Consider the following 18,115-nt stretch of genomic DNA (forward strand, 5'->3'; position numbering starts at 1 on the left):
CTGCACTTCACATGCTGACTAGGTAAACCAGCGGTTTTTGGTCTGTATGACGGGCATACAGGACACTTTAAATGTATGTTCTATGATGATGTAGCCCCACCATAACACCAATGCCTCTTTGTCAATGTTTGAAAATATGTCGCTTCTGATGCACGGAGTGCCCATGAAGTGAAAGCCAACACTTCTTCCCTTCCATCATTTCTCCTTTGAATAAAACCAACATTATTGGCAATAATGCTGAAATACTTAGTATTGAAAGGTTTCAGCAGCCTTGCATGTTCCCCTCATAAATTTCTCCATTCCTAAGCAATTTCAAGGTGCAGTTTTTTTTTTTAGCAAAATGTAGTCTAAACTTTAAGTAGAACTCAATCAGCTCAGGGAAGGACTTCGATTGTTCCTTATTAAATGGAGAAGGTTGCCTCGCCAATCCCTCAAAGGTTTCAGGTTAGGTTTTTCTCCCTAATGGGAGATATGATGTCATAAGTAGTCTACATCATCCTCTTAAGATGTACACTTATCTTCATGTAGACTTAAATCCGATCCAACAGGACCCACAACACCTCCGTTAATCTAGAATCAAGCTCCATCACATCTTTACTGTACACCAAGTTGTTATTGTGGAAGTACAGCACTTAAATATCACCTGCTTAAGCCTCTGAAACACCCAATATGCTGAAGCCAAACCTAAAGGCATGTGCTTGCAGCGAAATGCACCCTCAGATATCACAAAGTAAGTGATATGCTTTGAATCCTCGCTAGGTACTACCTGGTGGTAAGCAGCAGACATATCAAGTGTGATAAACCCAACCGCCCTTTTCAGCGTACATAACATCTAAGATGTTAGATAGTGGTTTCCAGTAAATCCAAATTCTGTGGTTGAGATTGCGTAGGTCTACACACAATCTCAACAACTTGTTCCCTTTCGGCACCAGAACTACGGGGTCCAGTCATTCTGACCCCTCTATAGGTTGTATGATGTCAAGCTCACATAAATTCTATAACTCCTTACACAATTCTTCCCGAAGAATAATGCTACTTTCTGCACCTTGTAAAACACAGGTACACAACTTTCCTTCAAAACAATTCTGTGTTGGAATCCTTTCAACCTACCCAAATATTCAGAAAACACTTCTGGAAACTTACCCTCTGATTCACAGCAGACATTTCTATACAGTTGCTCAACTCTCACTGCACAATTTGCCACTGGAGATTACCTGATCAGAGTTGTTGGGATCTAAAATGTTGTCTATCTGACTCAGATTGTCCCATACCAAAAAATATGACCTCTCTTTCTCAATGTAAATTACTTCCTTAGCGATCGTACCCTTGAATGCCAACATCTCATCAAATTCACCACTAATCTCAATTTGCTTACCCTCATCTTACTTGTTTATGTCAGAGTTCTTCAACTGCAATGGCTGAAGCCTCTTGAAAATGTCCCAACCAAACAAGGTAAATGGCGACCCAGAGTCAGCTACAACTCGCACTTCCTTTCCATTAGTGTGAGCATTGTAATACAGAAGATACCTTTTTCTTGCACTCAGTAGAGCCACACCTTCACCTCACCTACTATACAACCATCCTACTACTTTACTCGCATTAGTGAGAATAAACTAATTACCACAACCGGCCAATCAACCTTCCTCCACCTTAGACTACACAGACCTTTGTGCAGTCCATGAAACTGCATCTAACACAAGTCTGCAACACTGCAAAGCACTAATTTCCAAAGGAAATCTAATTGAGGCTACCCCACCTTAAACAACTATCAAGTCTACTTCCTCGGGCCTTACTCAGAGTTTCCTTCGGATCTTCTTTGTCGCTCTAACTCGTGATTCTCCCACAAAAATAAAGCATTCGATGATGTCCCAATTTCCGTCATAGTATGCCTCTAACTTCTCTATATTCTGAAGGATGCTTAAAGCACTTTCAAAGTTTGGGTCCTCTGTGGAAATAAGTCTGTGTTTAATTTTTCTATTGCAGGTTCTCTCAGTCAACTGATCCCGGATAATATTGTTCTTGAGATCATGATAACTGAACGTGGTTGATATAGTTCTCAAAGAGGAAACGCAATCATTGATTGGTTCCTCTAGTTGCTGAGCTCTTTGAAAAATGAATACCTTTCAAGAATGCTTTTTGTGCTTGAAAAGAATCATTTATCCAAAGTTTTCAACAATGTGGCATATTCATCAATAATTTCAACTGCAACAATTTTATTCCCAGCCCTTTCCTGATTACTTCTTGAACTGGTAATAGCTTAAATATTGTTTTGCCTTCATGGCTCAAATTATGGATAAGTAATGTTTTTTTTTCTCTGTGGTGCTAACAAGATGAAAATTCATAAACACTTCTTCCGATATGTTTCATATAAAGATCCAGAACACTTATCGATAACCAGTGCCAACAGGTACAGTCACAGGAATTAGTGAATGTGATAGTGCTATCTATGTTACATCTGTGATGCTAAAAGTTGAAAATAAATTTTGCTTTTCCGAAATGGTGTCCACCAAGGACGCAACGTGACATGCCATGTCACATGCTATGCTTCAGTGGGTCTGTACCCCAAGATGTGCCTGAAAGGAGCCGCATCAGTAGGAGTGTCGCTGGGGCCAGGCCACGGAGTCAGATCCCGTGGAGACTGGGCGGCGAGCAGCTGAAGAGAAGCTGCAGAGAGGAACATGGCAGCAACCCAGAGGCGTTGAAGGAAAGCTCTAGGACACATTCTCATCAACAAAACTCCAGAATAAAGTGTTGTGGATGGCGCAACAATCTGAATGGAAAGTTGGTGTTCGCCCTCATTGCCAGTGAAGAGGAAAAAGGCCTAAGTCAGATATAGGTGTGTAAGGCGGTGCCTTAATTTGTGCACAAGTGTGATGCAGAGACCACCAGCAGGTCACCCAAAGGCAACTGTCAACTATGGAATATCCACAGACAAATTCAACATTTTATAGGTAGACATCAGTGGCAATGGAGCTGGAAGATCAATCCCCCTGAAAACACACACCCCTCAGGGGAGACCACACACTGAGCCCCGGTCTCAGCGAGGAGTTAAGGAGGCACCACCTCAAGTCAGGATGGGGTGTTGGAAGAGTGTGAGAGGGTTCGGACATATATTCAAACATTTTCCTGATATCCCAACTGGAATACATCTTTCTCCAGGAAGAGCATGTTTTAGCCAAGAAGCTGCAAGATCCCACTTCAATAGAAAGCTGCTTGAGATATAATAGAAGCAGAGAAGTGAACAGGCTGAAAGTGGCCCAACACAAAATGATGTGACCATCCTGTAGATGAGGTGAGGGGCTCCTGAGACACCCATAATCCACAGACATTCATATGCCTTAGTTTGAATGAGGGGCTCCTGAAGGGTTGAGGGTCCCTGCATCACAGGGCTTTACTACACCCCGTGACTAAGCCTGAGAATGCGCAGAAGTGAAGATGGGCATCCTTCAGGAGTAATTTATAGAGGATGTAGGTGCTCTCCTTGACTAGCAATGGACACATTTCACTCATCCCAAAGAATTGACCTCCTCAAAGACATGTATGGAATTATACTGTACAGACCTTGCATCAACCGCGTTTGCTTTAATTAGCATCTATTTTTACTTTATCAGTGCTGCACAAGTTAACACTGTACCCACGCCAGAGGCCACAGGATTCTCACACAACAATATTCTTTTATAAATATTTTTATTTTCTTCTCATCTGCCTCGGGCGTGTACTTCATTATGGATAGGCTAAACCTGGTTTTGATTATATATGTCACTGGCTGGTCTGATGGCTGAAAGTAAAACAAGCATTGGCAAAGCCATTGGGTCTCGCCTTTTGGCTTTGCCAGTGCATACCTATTAGTAGTTTTAGAAATATTATTTGTGTCAATGTCGTTCAGCATCTGGAGGGAAAAAGGTTAATGTTGATGATGAATAGCATTGGGAACAAATAAATAATGGATCATACTTGGCCATATGTCATCACATGTGGATGAGTGAAGATGATTCGGAAGCCTCACAGTCACCACATGCACGCACCTGCGTCGTGACATTGTGGCCATATTTTTTTTATTTACCTTCCAACGTAACAGATGCCATCTTGGAAAGGAGAACATAAAATACCCTAAGAAGTGCACCAATGTGCATTGTTTCTACATAGGGGCAGCACAGTAGCACATTACAGCCTGCAGGCATTCTAAGACAGAATATATTTATTTATTCATTTTTAATTTCGGCAGGGTGGGAGGCGCAATGGTGGGTTATGTGCAGAGTGAGCGGCAGCGAGAGGGAAGAAGAGTCAGTGGAGGAGCTGAGTCTGGGGAAGGAGGTATTAAATAAAAAATAAAAAACTTTTTAAAGCAATAAACCAGAGTGAGGAACCTAGGGGACAGAAAGACAAGGGCACAGCAGATTTTAGTGGGGAGGTAGCACAGGCGAAAGAGAGCAAGAAAATGAGCATTCACATGGGGTGCTAAAAGAAAGGACAATGAAAATGTCACTTACCCAGTGTACATCTGTTCGTGGCATCAGTCGCAGTAGATTCGCATATTTTGCAATAGCTCGCCATCTGGTGTTGGGCCGGAGTGTTACAAGTTGTTTTTCTTCGAAGAAGTCTTTCGAGTCACGGGACCGAGTGACTCCTCCTTTTGTCTCCATTGCGCATGGGCGTCGACTCCATCTTCGATTGTTTTTCCCCGCAGAGGGTGAGGTAGGAGTTGAATTGTAGTAATAGTGCCCATGCAATGGAGTGACTAAGTATGCACCTATTTAAGGTTGAGATGATACATATATAAATAGTTGAAGGTAACTTCCAAACTGCTACAGGCTCCCGGGGAGCCGTCGAGATTCGTGGGCACATGCGAATCTACTGCGACTGATGCCACGAACAGATGTACACTGGGTAAGTGACATTTTCAGTTCGATGGCATCTGTCGCTGTAGATACACATGTTTTGCATAGACTAGTAAGCAGTTATCTCCCCAAAAGCGGTGGCTCAGCCTGTAGGAGTGGGAGTAGTCTGAAATAATGTTCTTAATACGGCTTGACCTACTGTGGCTTGTTGTGCGGATAACACGTCTACACAGTAGTGCTTGGTGAATGTGTGAGGCGTAGACCATGTGGCTGCCTTACATATTTCTTGCATTGGGATGTTTCCTAGAAAGGCCATGGTAGCACCTTTCTTTCTGGTTGAGTGTGCCCTTGGTGTAATGGGCAGCTGTCGTTTAGCTTTAAGGTAGCAGATTTGGATGCATTTAACTATCCATCTGGCTATACCTTGTTTTGATATTGGGTTTCCTGCATGAGGTTTTTGAAATGCAATAAATAGTTGTTTAGTCTTTCTGATGTTTTTTGTTCTGTCAATGTAATACATCAATGCTCTTTTGACATCTAATGTATGTAGTGCCCTTTCAGCTACGGTATCTGGCTGTGGAAAGAACACTGGAAGTTCCACTGTTTGATTTAGATGGAACGGTGAAATAACCTTTGGCAAAAATTTAGGATTGGTCCTTAGGACGACCTTATTCTTGTGTAGTTGTATAAAAGGTTCCTGTATTGTAAACGCCTGAATCTCGCTTACTCTTCTTAGGGAAGTAATGGCGATGAGAAATGCCACCTTCCAGGTTAGGAACTGTATTTCGCAGGAGTGCATGGGTTCAAAAGGTGGACCCATAAGTCTAGTTAGGACAACATTTAGGTTCCATGAAGGAACAGGTGGTGTTCTTGGTGGTATAATTCTCCTAAGGCCCTCCATGAATGCTTTAATGACTGGTATCTTATATAGGGAAGTTGAATAGGTAGTCTGCAGGTATGCAGATATTGCTGCAAGGTGTATTTTAATGGAAGAGAAAGCCAGGTTAGATTTTTGTAAGTGAAGCAAGTAACCCACTACATGTTCTGGAGTTGTGTGTAATGGTTGTATTTGATTAATATGGCAGTAGCAAACAAACCTCTTCCATTTACTTGCATAGCAGTGCCTGGTGGATGGCCTTCTGGCTTGTTTTATGACTTCCATACATTCTTGGGTAAGTTGTAAGTGCCCGAATTCTAGGATTTCAGGAGCCAGATTGCTAGATTCAGCGATGCTGGATCTGGGTGTCTGATCTTTTGGTTGTGCTGTGTCAACAGATCTGGCCTGTTGGGCAATTTGATGCAGGGTACTACTGATAGGTCTAGCAGCGTTGTGTACCAGGGTTGCCTTGCCCAAGTTGGTGCTATTAATATGAGTTTGAGTTTGTTTTGACTGAGTTTGTTTACCAGGTAAGGAAGGAGAGGGAGAGGAGGAAAAGCGTAAGCAAATATCCCTGACCAGTTCATCCATAGGGCATTGCCTTGGGACTGTTTGTGTGGGTATCTGGATGCGAAGTTTTGGCATTTTGCGTTCTCCTTTGTCGCAAACAAGTCTATCTGAGGTGTTCCCCAGAGTTTGAAATAAGTGTTCAGAATTTGGGGGTGAATTTCCCATTCGTGGACCTGTTGGTGATCTCGAGAGAGATTGTCTGCGAGTTGATTTTGGATCCCTGGTATAAATTGTGCTATTAGGCGAATTTGGTTGTGAATTGCCCAACGCCAAATCTTTTGTGCTAGCAGGCTTAACTGCGTGGAGTGCGTCCCCCCTTGCTTGTTTAGATAATACATTGTTGTCATGTTGTCTGTTTTGACGAGAATGTATTTGTGAACTATTATTGGTTGGAAAGCTTTTAGTGCTTGAAAAACTGCTAGAAGTTCTAGGTGATTTATATGCAGTTTTGTTTGATGTACGTTCCATTGTCCTTGTATGCTGTGTTGATCGAGGTGTGCTCCCCACCCTGTCATGGAAGCATCTGTTGTTATTACGTATTGTGGCACTGGGTCTTGGAAAGGCCGCCCTTTGTTTAAATTTATGTTGTTCCACCACAGAAGCGAGAGGTACGTTTGGCGGTCTATTAACACCAGATCTAGAAGGTGACCCTGTGCTTGTGACTATTGTGATGCTAGGCACTGTTGTAAGGGCCTCATATGCAGTCTTGCGTTTGGGACAATGGCTATGCATGAAGACATCATGCCTAGGAGTTGTAGTACCATCTTTGCTTGTATCCTTTGTGTTGGATACATGCGTTGTATGATGGTGTTGAAATTTCGAATTCTTTGTGGACTTGGAGTGGCTACTCCTTTTGATGTGTCTATTATGGCTCCCAGGTATTGTTGTACCTTGCGCGGCAGAATTTTGGATTTTGTGAAATTGACGGTGAACCCTAGTTTGAAGAGGGTTTGTATGATATGATTTGTGTGATTTGAGCACTCTATTAACAAATGGGCCTTGACTAGCCAGTCGTCTAGATATGGGAACACATGTATTTGCTGCCTTCTTATGTGTGCAGCGACTACCGCTAGACATTTGGTAAAGACTCTTGGTGCGGTTGTTAATCCGAAAGGCAGTACCTTGAATTGGTAGTGTATTCCCTTGAATACAAACCTTAGGTATTTCCTGTGCGATGGGTGTATTGGTATATGGAAATAAGCATCCTTGAGGTCTAAAGTTGCCATGTAGTCGTGTAGTTTTAGCAATGGCAATACTTCTTGTAGTGTGACCATGTGAAAGTGGTCTGATTTGATGAAAGTGTTCACTACTCCGAGGTCTAGGATTGGTCTCAGCGTTTTGTCCTTCTTTGGTATCAGAAAGTACAGTGAGTAAACTCCTGTGTTTATTTGTGTGTTTGGCACTAATTCGATTGCATTCTTTTGCAATAGTGCCTGCACTTCTATCTCCAGGAGATTGGAATGGTGTGTTGTCAAATTTTGTGCTTTTGGTGGTATGTTTGGAGGGAATTGTAGAAATTCTATGCAATAACCATGTTGGATAATTGCTAGAACCCAAGTGTCTGTAGTGATTTCCTCCCATGCTTTGTAATAATGACTTATTCTTCCCCCCACTGGTGTTGTGTGGAGGGGGTGAGTGACATGTGAGTCACTGTTTAGTAGTAGGGGTTTTGGGGCTCTGAAATCTTCCTCTATTCCTAGGGAATTGCCCTCCTCTATATTGTCCCCGAAAACCTCCTCTGTACTGTCCCTGGTAACTGGACGGTGTTGCCTGTGAGGTGCTGGCTTGTGTGCTCTGACCCCGAAACCCCCCTCTAAAGGGTGTTTTACGGAATGTGCTGTAATTCCCTCTGCTCTGCGGGGAGTAGAGTGCGCCCATGGCTTTGGCAGTGTCCGTATCTTTTTTGAGTTTCTCAATCGCTGTGTCCACTTCTGGACCGAACAGTTCTTTTTCGATAAAAGGCATATTGAGAACTGCTTGTTGAATCTCTGGTTTAAATCCAGACGTTCATGGAGGAGCGGATCTGGTTGTTGGAAATGGTCTGTCCCTCCTCAACCACTTGTTTTGCCCTATTTTGTAAGTCCTTGGGCAGATGTTCAATGAGATGTTGCATCTCGTCCCAGTGGGCTCTGTCATAGCGCGCAAGTAGTGCCTGGGAGTTCGCGATGCGCCACTGGTTTGCAGCTTGTGCTGCGACTCTCTTACCAGCTGCATCGAACTTGCGGCTTTCTTTATCTGGGGGTGGTGCATCTCCAGATGTGTGGGAGTTGGCCCTTTTCCTAGCTGCTCCTACAACGACAGAGTCTGGTGGCAGCTGTGTAGTGATGAAAACCGGGTCTGTAGGAGGCGCCTTATACTTTTTTTCCACCCTTGGTGTGATAGCCCTACTTTTGACCGGCTCCTTAAAGATTTCTTTTGCGTGCCGGAGCATACCAGGGAGCATAGGCAGGCTTTGGTATGAGCTGTGGGTGGAGGAGAGTGTGTTGAATAAAAAATCATCCTCGACCTGTTCTGAGTGGAGGCTTACGTTGTGAAATTGTGCTGCTCTAGCCACCACTTGAGAATACGCGGTGCTGTCCTCTGGTGGAGATGGCTTCGTAGGGTATGCCTCCGGACTGTTATCTGACACTGGGGCGTCGTATAGGTCCCATGCGTCTTGATCTTGGTCACCTTGGCTTATGGTGGTGTGAGCTGGGGAGTGTGATGGAGTTTGTGCTGGTGAGACGTTAATCACGGGCGGAGGAGAGGGTGGTGGGGTAACTCTTTTCACCACTTTTGGTTGTGGTGTCTGTTCAGTTTGGAACTCCAACCTTCTCTTTCTTCTAATGGGGGGAAGGGTGCTTATTTTTCCTGTCCCCTGCTGTATGAAAATACGCTTTTGCGTATGGTCCACATCAGTTGATTGTAGCTCTTCCTCAAACCTATGCTTTTGCATTTGTGAGGTTAGCGAGTGCTCTTCTGTATAAGAGCCTGAAGCTGGGTCGCTTGCAGTTTGTTTCGGCACCGAAACCCTGTCTGCGTGTTTTTTCGGCTCCGAGGTGACTTTTTTCTTTTTCGGGGCCGAAACCTCTCGGCGTCGATCTTCTTCGGTGCCGCTGTCTCGGCGTCGAGCCGTGTCCACACCGGCATCTCGGTGTCGAGGCTTGTCTCCAGCACTTTCTCGGTCCCGAGAAGGCTGCGTGCCGGTGTCTCGACCGGAGTCGGACGATCTCGGCACTGTTTGGGCCTTTTTTGGTGCCGACGGTCGGTCACCGAATTTATGGGTGGAGCCATGGCCTGGTGGCAGTGGCGTCCCCTGGGCCTTGTAAATCTTCCTCTGTGTGGTTTTCGACGTCTTACTCACGGTTTGTGTATCGTCGAATCCTTCGGAGTCCGATTCTTGGATCGAGAAGGTACCTTCCTCTTCCTGTTCCTCGAACTCTCGGTGGGCTGTCGGCGCGGACGCCATCTGAAGTCTTCTGGCTCGACGGTCTCGGAGTGTCTTTCGGGACCGGAACGCACGACAGGCCTCGCAGGTGTCTTCACTGTGCTCAGGTGACAGGCACAGGTTACAGACCAAGTGTTGGTCTGTATAGGGGTATTTATTGTGCATTTGGGGCAGAAACGGAACGGGGTCCGTTCCATCGGCGTTCTTCAGCACGCGGTCGGGCCGACCAGGCCCCGACGGGGGATCGAAAAACTACCCCCGAAGGGCACCGGAGCTCTTCGATCTTCGATGCGGTGTTGAATCTAAGTACGCCGATCCCGAACGCAACAATACTGACGAAAATCTTCCGAAATTAGCTAACTTTCCGTTCCGAAACTCGGAGCGACAGGAACACGTCCGAACCCGATGGCGGAAAAAAAACAATCGAAGATGGAGTCGACGCCCATGCGCAATGGAGACAAAAGGAGGAGTCACTCGGTCCCGTGACTCGAAAGACTTCTTCGAAGAAAAACAACTTGTAACACTCCGGCCCAACACCAGATGGCGAGCTATTGCAAAACATGCGTATCTACAGCGACAGATGCCATCGAACATATAGTTCCCTGAATGTAAACAGTGGAAGGATACAAGTCATCCAATCAAAAGGATGGTAAAGAAGCAATGCTCCAGAGAAGGGACAAACACAGAAAGAGGACGGAAACTCACTGAGTAAGAAGCAAATAAATGAGACCATCCATAAGCAATGGGCTACCCCAAAGCCCGGGGTATGTATGGGTATTGTCAACACTAGGTCTCTGACATTAGACAGCTAAAGCTGTGCGTAGGAGAAGTTTAAAAATGCAAATGTGAATGGATCAATATAGGCAATCTTCACTATAGGTAATGAACCTGGGAAACATTCCATTTCATTGTTTTAGTTTACAGATTTCACACAACAGGGCCAACCGTACCCAGATCATCTTGGCCACACACCTGTGAGGGAAGTCTGTGCAAAGCTGCACCTGTGAATACCGGGACACACAGGTGTTCTCAGCCCACGAGCAGATGCAGTGTCAGACAAGATTGTGTGAATGACTGATCTGCATGTCCCCATCATCAATTTTAGGTTTTCGTCCCTACTTACACATGCTTAATCTTGCCACCATGGTAATAGAAAGAAGCCTGGCGCCTGATTTAGGGTTGGGCAGACAGGGTAAAGGCAGAGAGGGTGGCAGAGGACTTTACGTCCGCCAACCTCCTCTTACTCCACCCACCAAATTTGGAGATGTCCGCGGCCTCACGAATTATACAGTGGCAGGAACTGCAGTCATGGTGGGTCCTGTAAGTGTAGGAAACGTTTGATGGACGGCCCTCTCAAACATTATGGAATATAAAAACCTAAGAACTCCCACACCACTGAGGTTTCCCCGCATGGTGTGAGGGTCATTGATTTCTTTTACTGTCCGTCCTGGAGGTGATGGTACAGAATAAATAGCCGTCGGACCACTCACTCTCAATAGGGTGGACAGTCAGATTACTTACATCCAATGGTCCCTACTCTCTCAGAAGAAGGTTTACACTGATGGAGCAAAAGCTGCTCCATTGGTAAAGTTGTCTGACCAACCTCTAAATGGGGCAGGCATAAGAGGAGTCTGACGGAGAAGGTATTCGCAATGGATTACCCTCTCTGCCCAACTAAAAATTAGCCCCAAAATGTTTATAGACAAGCCTTTCTTTACCACTTAATAAAGGAATATACATGTCAGACAAGCGACTACAAAATTAAGAAGCCCTTTTTAACTGTGAAGGCGTCCTGAGCCGCCCACTATTTCCCAGGGAGATAACTTTTGAAGTTTGTTGATTGTTTCCTTAATGTGAAAGGGACATTTCTGAAACAGTATCACCAGAAGGGGGGTCTGTTACAGGCAACTTTCACATCACAAACCTAAAACCTAACTTGGCAGATTTGTGACCTCTGAACACAGTTGTTCATGAGGCAGAGTGAGGAAGTGTATGTAGGCGGTATTTCTGACGTATAAACCTGGCTAAAAGGCAGAGAAATGCTGTACAGGATTATAGACAAGATTAAAGTCAATGAGCAATGGAGAGGTAGCTGGGCGTAAACCTGGGATCTTAGTTTCTTCTCTAAAGAGACACCACCCGCAGATGCACTCCAACGATCTATCCCAAGGGGTACCAACCATCACCCCCCAAGAGTGACTCACCCAGTGGGACATCACAAAAACAGACCTCAAGACTTACAGACATGAGAGTCACTCACCTGAGGACGGCGAACCCGAAGGATCCAGGTTGGCGGCACAATGACAGCGGCGTGCACCCCGAGGGAGCATGGGTCCTCGATGTGATGCAGCATGAAGCAGGAAACCTTATTGTGATACTGTGGAGGAGAGAACAAGAGGGATCACAAGAGGGAAAGAGGATAAAAGGGGGGAAGCAGAGAAATAAAGAGATCAGTGGATGTGGGAGGATAAGAGAGTGCAGGGGAAGATTTGAGTGGGTAAAGAAGGTCACAACTGGAGAGAGTGTGGAAATACAGTGGCGAGAGGTAAGGGAGGAGGAGGACGAGTGGATGAGTGATACAGTGAGGAGACAGGGAGAGAAGCGAGAAGAGGTTGAGCAAAGAGATGAAGACAAGGATACAGAAAGAGATGGAGAGTCAGGGATCGGAAGGAGCCTGAGGTTGTACAAGCCGGTGGACACCCTGCGCTGTGGTAGATGTAATGCGTATGCATTGGAGACTTTTCAGATACTAGGAAAAGTTTGCAATAGAATCATAAATCATAAGCGACAGTCATTACTGACCTGCAATTCATTTTTTCCAGATTTAACCAATATAATTCTTGATTTATGTTGATGTCGGAAGGGACCTCCTTAGTTTAGGTGCCAGTTCAAGTTCTCCTTTCAGGCCCGCTCCTTGGGTTCTAACAACCTCAAACTGTCTCAAATTCCCACAGATATGTCCAGAAGAGGTGGCCGGTCCTTTGCCTGCCCGGCAGCCGGACTCGGGAATGCGCGCCTTTGGTCTTGAGAAGTTGTCCTTCTGAAATGGCTTTTAGAAAAGGTCTTAAAACATTTCTCTTTGATCCTGTTCAAATGATGTCCTAACTCTGGCTCTCGTACTTGGACAATGTGACAACCCCTTCCGCTAGCGCCGGGACACCTTGTTAGGCAGCTGTGCGCTTTTGAAGTGCATTCCATTGTATGTGCACTTTTCCTGCACTAGTGGATTTTTGCTGCCAGAGAACACAACAAGACACATGATTAGGTGATGTCTATTTACATAAGTGACTCTACTCAGTGAATTCTTCAGTTCCTTAGTGATGGGACAAAAAAGTGAAGGAGGGAGAAGAGAACTGAGATACTCCTAGTAAAGTAACACTTTAGTAGTCTTAACTAATAAAGTACAGCCTTCAACGAGCAGCCATCTTCCATCAGAAGATACTTAGCTAACATGGTGTGAATTAATGTGTGAATCAAGGGGATAAGGAGGAAACACCAGTTGGCGTTTAGTGAGCCAGTGCCCTGATGAGCTGCTCTACTGGGCATTGGACTCAGTCTGCTGAGAGGCCCCCCAGAAGCAACAGACTGCTAGGTACTGCCCAACAAACTAGCTCGGTTTTCCAAAATGGTATTTGCATTTCAAACAATTTTTCAACGAGATGTGTGTCGGATGCATACCCTTCTTCGAGTTCTGAAGCAGTCAAAAGTTCAGAATAAAGCAGTTTATGGCTGAATTAAGACGTCATTTAAAAACAAAATACAACAGAAAGACCAGACTGTCAGATGGAAAAATGTGTTTCATTAGCAGGCGGTGGAAACTCCCTGCTTTCCTTAGGATTTTACAAATAATGAGGAGAATTAAAGGATTTAAAGTGGAGGTTGGACTTTAACATTCTGTCAAATGTTAGATTTGCATGTCAGGTATGGGTGAAACTCACATGGGTACAGGAGTGAAATCAATGGAACATTAAGCAGTCCAGTCCCACAGATTCAGGCCACTGAGATAGGTGGTTAGATGTTTGATGTCCATCCCTGAAGTCCTTTCTCATCTCTGCTTCACCCAATTAAACTCTTTCGATGTTATTTCTAACTCAGATTATTAGAATCTCCTTCTGAGTTATGGCACGCATCTTGTGGCCACAATTGTAGAAGTTCGTTATTAGCCGCAACTTGCGTTTAATGTGATCTTAAGTCTCCTTTTGTGCATGCATCATCTATTAAAAGGTCTCCCTCTCACTAGCATCCTTTGTAGGGTCCTTAATGTGAGAACCCTTCAGAATGACAAGCTTCCAGGAAGGGTAATTCCCCTCTTCATTTAACTAAGGAGACATCTGTGCTAAGGAAGGAACATCACGATCCTTCAAGTTGTTCCATCTCTGAAGATTTAGATTCTGTGGCTCTTAGTGGGGCGAGTTCCTCGCCTCCTCGTTTTGTCCAATAACAGTATCTTTCGGTTGCACTGAAGTTTCCCATTGGGACGCATCGCGTTGCTCTAAGCACCTTTGCCGGCTTCTACATTATGGTTTAGTTTTAATACGAAGAGTTCACCTTCAGAACTGATCTCTATGAAACATTGACCCAATGTTTCATTGCATCTTATTCACAGGCTCTGTTCAGTTCTTCTGCTTAATAACATCCAGAGTGATTTTCTCTCTTCCTTACGAAGATCACATCTGACTTTGAAGAGGAGTTAATCGTTCTGTTCTCCTTTAGTCGCTTAAGATCCTCGGCCGCCTTCTTGAGGTTGTTCGTCGCTCCATCAGAAATGATCTTGAAAAAAGGGACAGTTTTGCCAGACTTCTGATCTCTCCTAACCCAGGATTTCTACCCACCATGTACAGGTTTCCTGTTTAGATCATGAAGGGTAAAGACAAGGGTTGTTCCTTGCTGCGTTTTCAACAGCGGTTCAGAGCTCGTCATCCTTATTAAGCAGCGAACAGTCTCCGAATCACAATGTATAACGTAACTATTTAATTGATATTAAGAAGCCACACAGAATGAGTCGTTTCAATCTTTGTCCCTTTCTTCAGAACATGAGCCCGAAACATTCTCTTGCGACAGTAGTTAGATGTTGCAAATGGAGGATTTTATATAACAAGGTATAAACAAATACACAACTCAAACATTTGCAAAAGGTAAATGATGTCCGACCCCAGTTCAATCTGCTTGGTCAAATTTCCTAATAGACAAATTTATTTTGACTCCTGCACACACATTTCTCTTTCCTTAAATATCTTTATATGAATAAGGAAAATATTGAATGCACTGCAGAATGGGTTTACGTTAATATCCAAATGTTCTGAGCTCTGACAGGCCTTACAGAACACTCGCTGACCTAACTCCGTGCAGGAAAGTCGTTCGACTCTTATTTTCTGCAGATGCGTATAAAACCCAATAGCGTGTATGGTCTTCAGTGATGAAACAAGGATGTATGGATTGGACAGTAAGGCTCGCAAAGCGATCTGCAGAAGAATAAACAAGATTTGTGCCCCCATCAGGATTTCAAAGGGCTCAGCCGGATCTGTCCTTCTTCAGACTCAGGGCCTGATGTACCGTTAGGGGGACGGGTTCCTCTGACACAAACGTGGCGGATATCCCAGCTTCTGTATTACGATTCCCACAGGATACAATGGGATTGTAACACATCAGACGGGATATCCGTCACATTTGTGATGGAGTAACCCATCCCCCAAACTCTAAACCAGGCCCTCAGTTACTTTCCATTATAGTCCATTGGATCATTTCCAGGGGCAGCTTTTTTTCACTCAAGTCTTTACCAAAACTTCAAACATAAGGAACACCATTTATGTTTCTTTAACCTATCAGATGTCTCCCCTCTCTTGTTTAATTTGTGAAGCAGGCCCTGGGAGTCAGAATTTAGAGCATGACCTATTGTTCTTTTTATTCAACTAAATAATCTGTCTTTTATACTTCAGATGTGCACACAAGCAGCAGTGACAGGCTCTGCACTGTGCTGGGAACACTAATACATTCTCCTCAAAAACACATCTTCACACAAGTTCCTCCTTCACAAGACTTCCAACCCACAGCTCCGGACATTAGAAATTCAGAGAAGTGAAACCGAGATTAGACGAACCTGAACATTTATGGGTTTGAACAAGACCTTCCAGTGGGACATCCATGAAAGGAGCTGGAAAGGGGCTTGTTCATCTGTGGAAACCAGGGTTTCCACTAGGCAATGAAGGTGCATGGAATATTGTACATGGAAGTGTTTTGTAAATTTGCAAACTCTAAAAAAACATGAATATTTTTAAACAAAAGGTAATTTAGTAAGCATTAGTACGGGCTGTTTCTCTCCGATATCTCTTATTATTGAGGCAAAGGGACACAGCCAGGGACTATAGGACAAAGATAATTTATTTTCCAAATATTGTATTTTATGATAATTTTTCATAAACCTTAGATTGTACAGTTTATGTGTCGCAGTAAACAGTGTGTACAGACACTGCACAATGTCCTGTGTAGTGCTGCATGCCATGAGGGGTCTTTATAACTCTTAGACTGTACTTTTTTGTGTCAGTCTATAGAGTGTGCAGACACTGTATAATATCTGCAGTGACTTGTGCAGCGTCGCCCGCTACTAATAGTCTTAACCCTTCAGATTGTACAGTTTATGCGTCAGTCACTGCCCAAGGAGTGTGAGGACACTGCACAATGTCTGGTGCGCAGCCAGTGTAGCGCCGCGTGCCGCTTCACTGTCCAAGGTGTGAGCAGACACTGCACAATGTTCCGTGCACAACCAGTGTAGCGCCGCGTGCCATGAGGGGTCCCTTAACCTTAGATTGTACAGTTTATGCATCACTGCCCAAGGTGTGTGCGGACACTGCACAATGTCCGGTGCACAGCCAGTGTACCGCCGCGTGCCATGAGGGGTCTCTTCACCTTAGATTGTACAGTTTATGCGTCACTGCCCAAGGTGTGTGCAGACACTGCACAACGTCCCTTGCACAGCCAGAGTAGCGTTGCGTGCCACGAGCGGTCTCTTAACCTTAGAATGTACAGTTTATGTGTCACTGCCCAAGGAATGTGCAGACACTGCACAATGTCCCTTCCGCAGCCAGTGTAGCGCTGCGTGCCATGAGGGGTCTCTTAACCTTAGATTGTACAGTTTATGCGTCACTGCCCAAGGTGTTTGCAGACACTGCACAATGTCCCTTGCACAGCCAGAGTAGCGTTGCGTGCCATGAGGGGTCTCTTAACCTTAGATTGTACAGTTTATGCGTCACTGCCCAAGCAAACACTGCACAATGTCCCTTGCACAGCCAGAGTAGCGTTGCGTGCCATGAGGGGTCTCTTAACCTTAGATTGTACAGTTTATGTGTCACTGCCCAAGGAGTGTGCAGACACTGCACAATGTCCCTTGCACAGCCAGTGTAGCGCCGCATGCCATGAGGGGTCTCTTAACCTTAGATTGTACAGTTTATGCGTCACTGCCCAAGGTGTGAGCAGACACTGCACAATGTTCCGTGCACAGCCAGTGTAGCGCCGCGTGCCATGAGGGGTCTCTTAACCTTAGATTGTACAGTTTATGCGTCACTGCCCAAGGAGTGTGCAGACACTGCACAATGTCCCTTGCACAGCCAGTGTAGCGCCGCATGCCATGAGGGGTCTCTTAACCTTAGATTGTACAGTTTATGTGTCAGTGCCCAAGGTGTGAGCAGACACTGCACAATGTCCCGTGCACAGTCAGAGTAGCGTCGCGTGCCATGAGGGGTCTCTTAACCTTAGATTGTACAGTTTATGTGTCACTGCCCAAGCAAACACTGCACAACGTCCCTTGCACAGCCAGAGTAGCGTTGCGTGCCATGAGTGGTCTCTTAACCTTAGATTGTACAGTTTATGCGTCACTGCCCAAGGTGTGTGCAGACACTGCACAATGTCCCTTGCACAGCCAGTGTAGCGCCGCTTGCCATAAGGGGTCTCTTAACCTTAGATTGTACAGTTTATGCGTCACTGCCCAAGGTGTGAGCAGACACTGCACAATGTCCCTTGCACAGCCAGTGTAGCGCCGCGTGCCATGAGGTGTCTTCACAGCCCTTGTATTGTACAGTTTATGCGTCACTGCCCAAGGTGTGAGCAGACACTGCACAATGTCCCTTGCACAGCCAGTGTAGCGCCGCGTGCCATGAGGTGTCTTCACAGCCCTTGTATTGTACAGTTTATGTGTCACTGCCCAAGGTGTGAGCAGACACTGCCATAAAAGATACCACTCTTTGCTCAAACCCTGGCCCACATCACCATCCAGGAGGCCATTTCAGGTAACAGGTTACACCTAGTTTTTCCCCAGTAACCGCATGGACCTGGAGGTCGATCTTTTAACCGAAATGTGGGAGAGATTTTGCATTTTACTTTTGAGTTTATAAAATTTGAAGAAAGGACATA

General features: G+C 45.1%; 1 protein-coding gene across 15 annotated transcripts in view; it reads right to left on the minus strand.

Moving 5' to 3' along the window:
* DGKZ (diacylglycerol kinase zeta) overlaps positions 1–18,115 on the minus strand; it is a 731,702-nt gene that overhangs the window by 276,499 nt on the left and 437,088 nt on the right. For all 15 annotated transcript variants that reach the window (XM_069221731.1, XM_069221725.1, XM_069221730.1 and 12 more), the window contains one exon: positions 11,973–12,089. In XM_069221731.1, coding sequence (XP_069077832.1) covers positions 11,973–12,089 — 117 coding nt within the window. The remainder of the gene's footprint in view (positions 1–11,972; positions 12,090–18,115) is intronic.

This window comes from Pleurodeles waltl, chromosome 3_1, assembly GCF_031143425.1.
Source record: "Pleurodeles waltl isolate 20211129_DDA chromosome 3_1, aPleWal1.hap1.20221129, whole genome shotgun sequence".
NCBI classification, from domain to species: Eukaryota; Metazoa; Chordata; class Amphibia; order Caudata; family Salamandridae; genus Pleurodeles; species Pleurodeles waltl.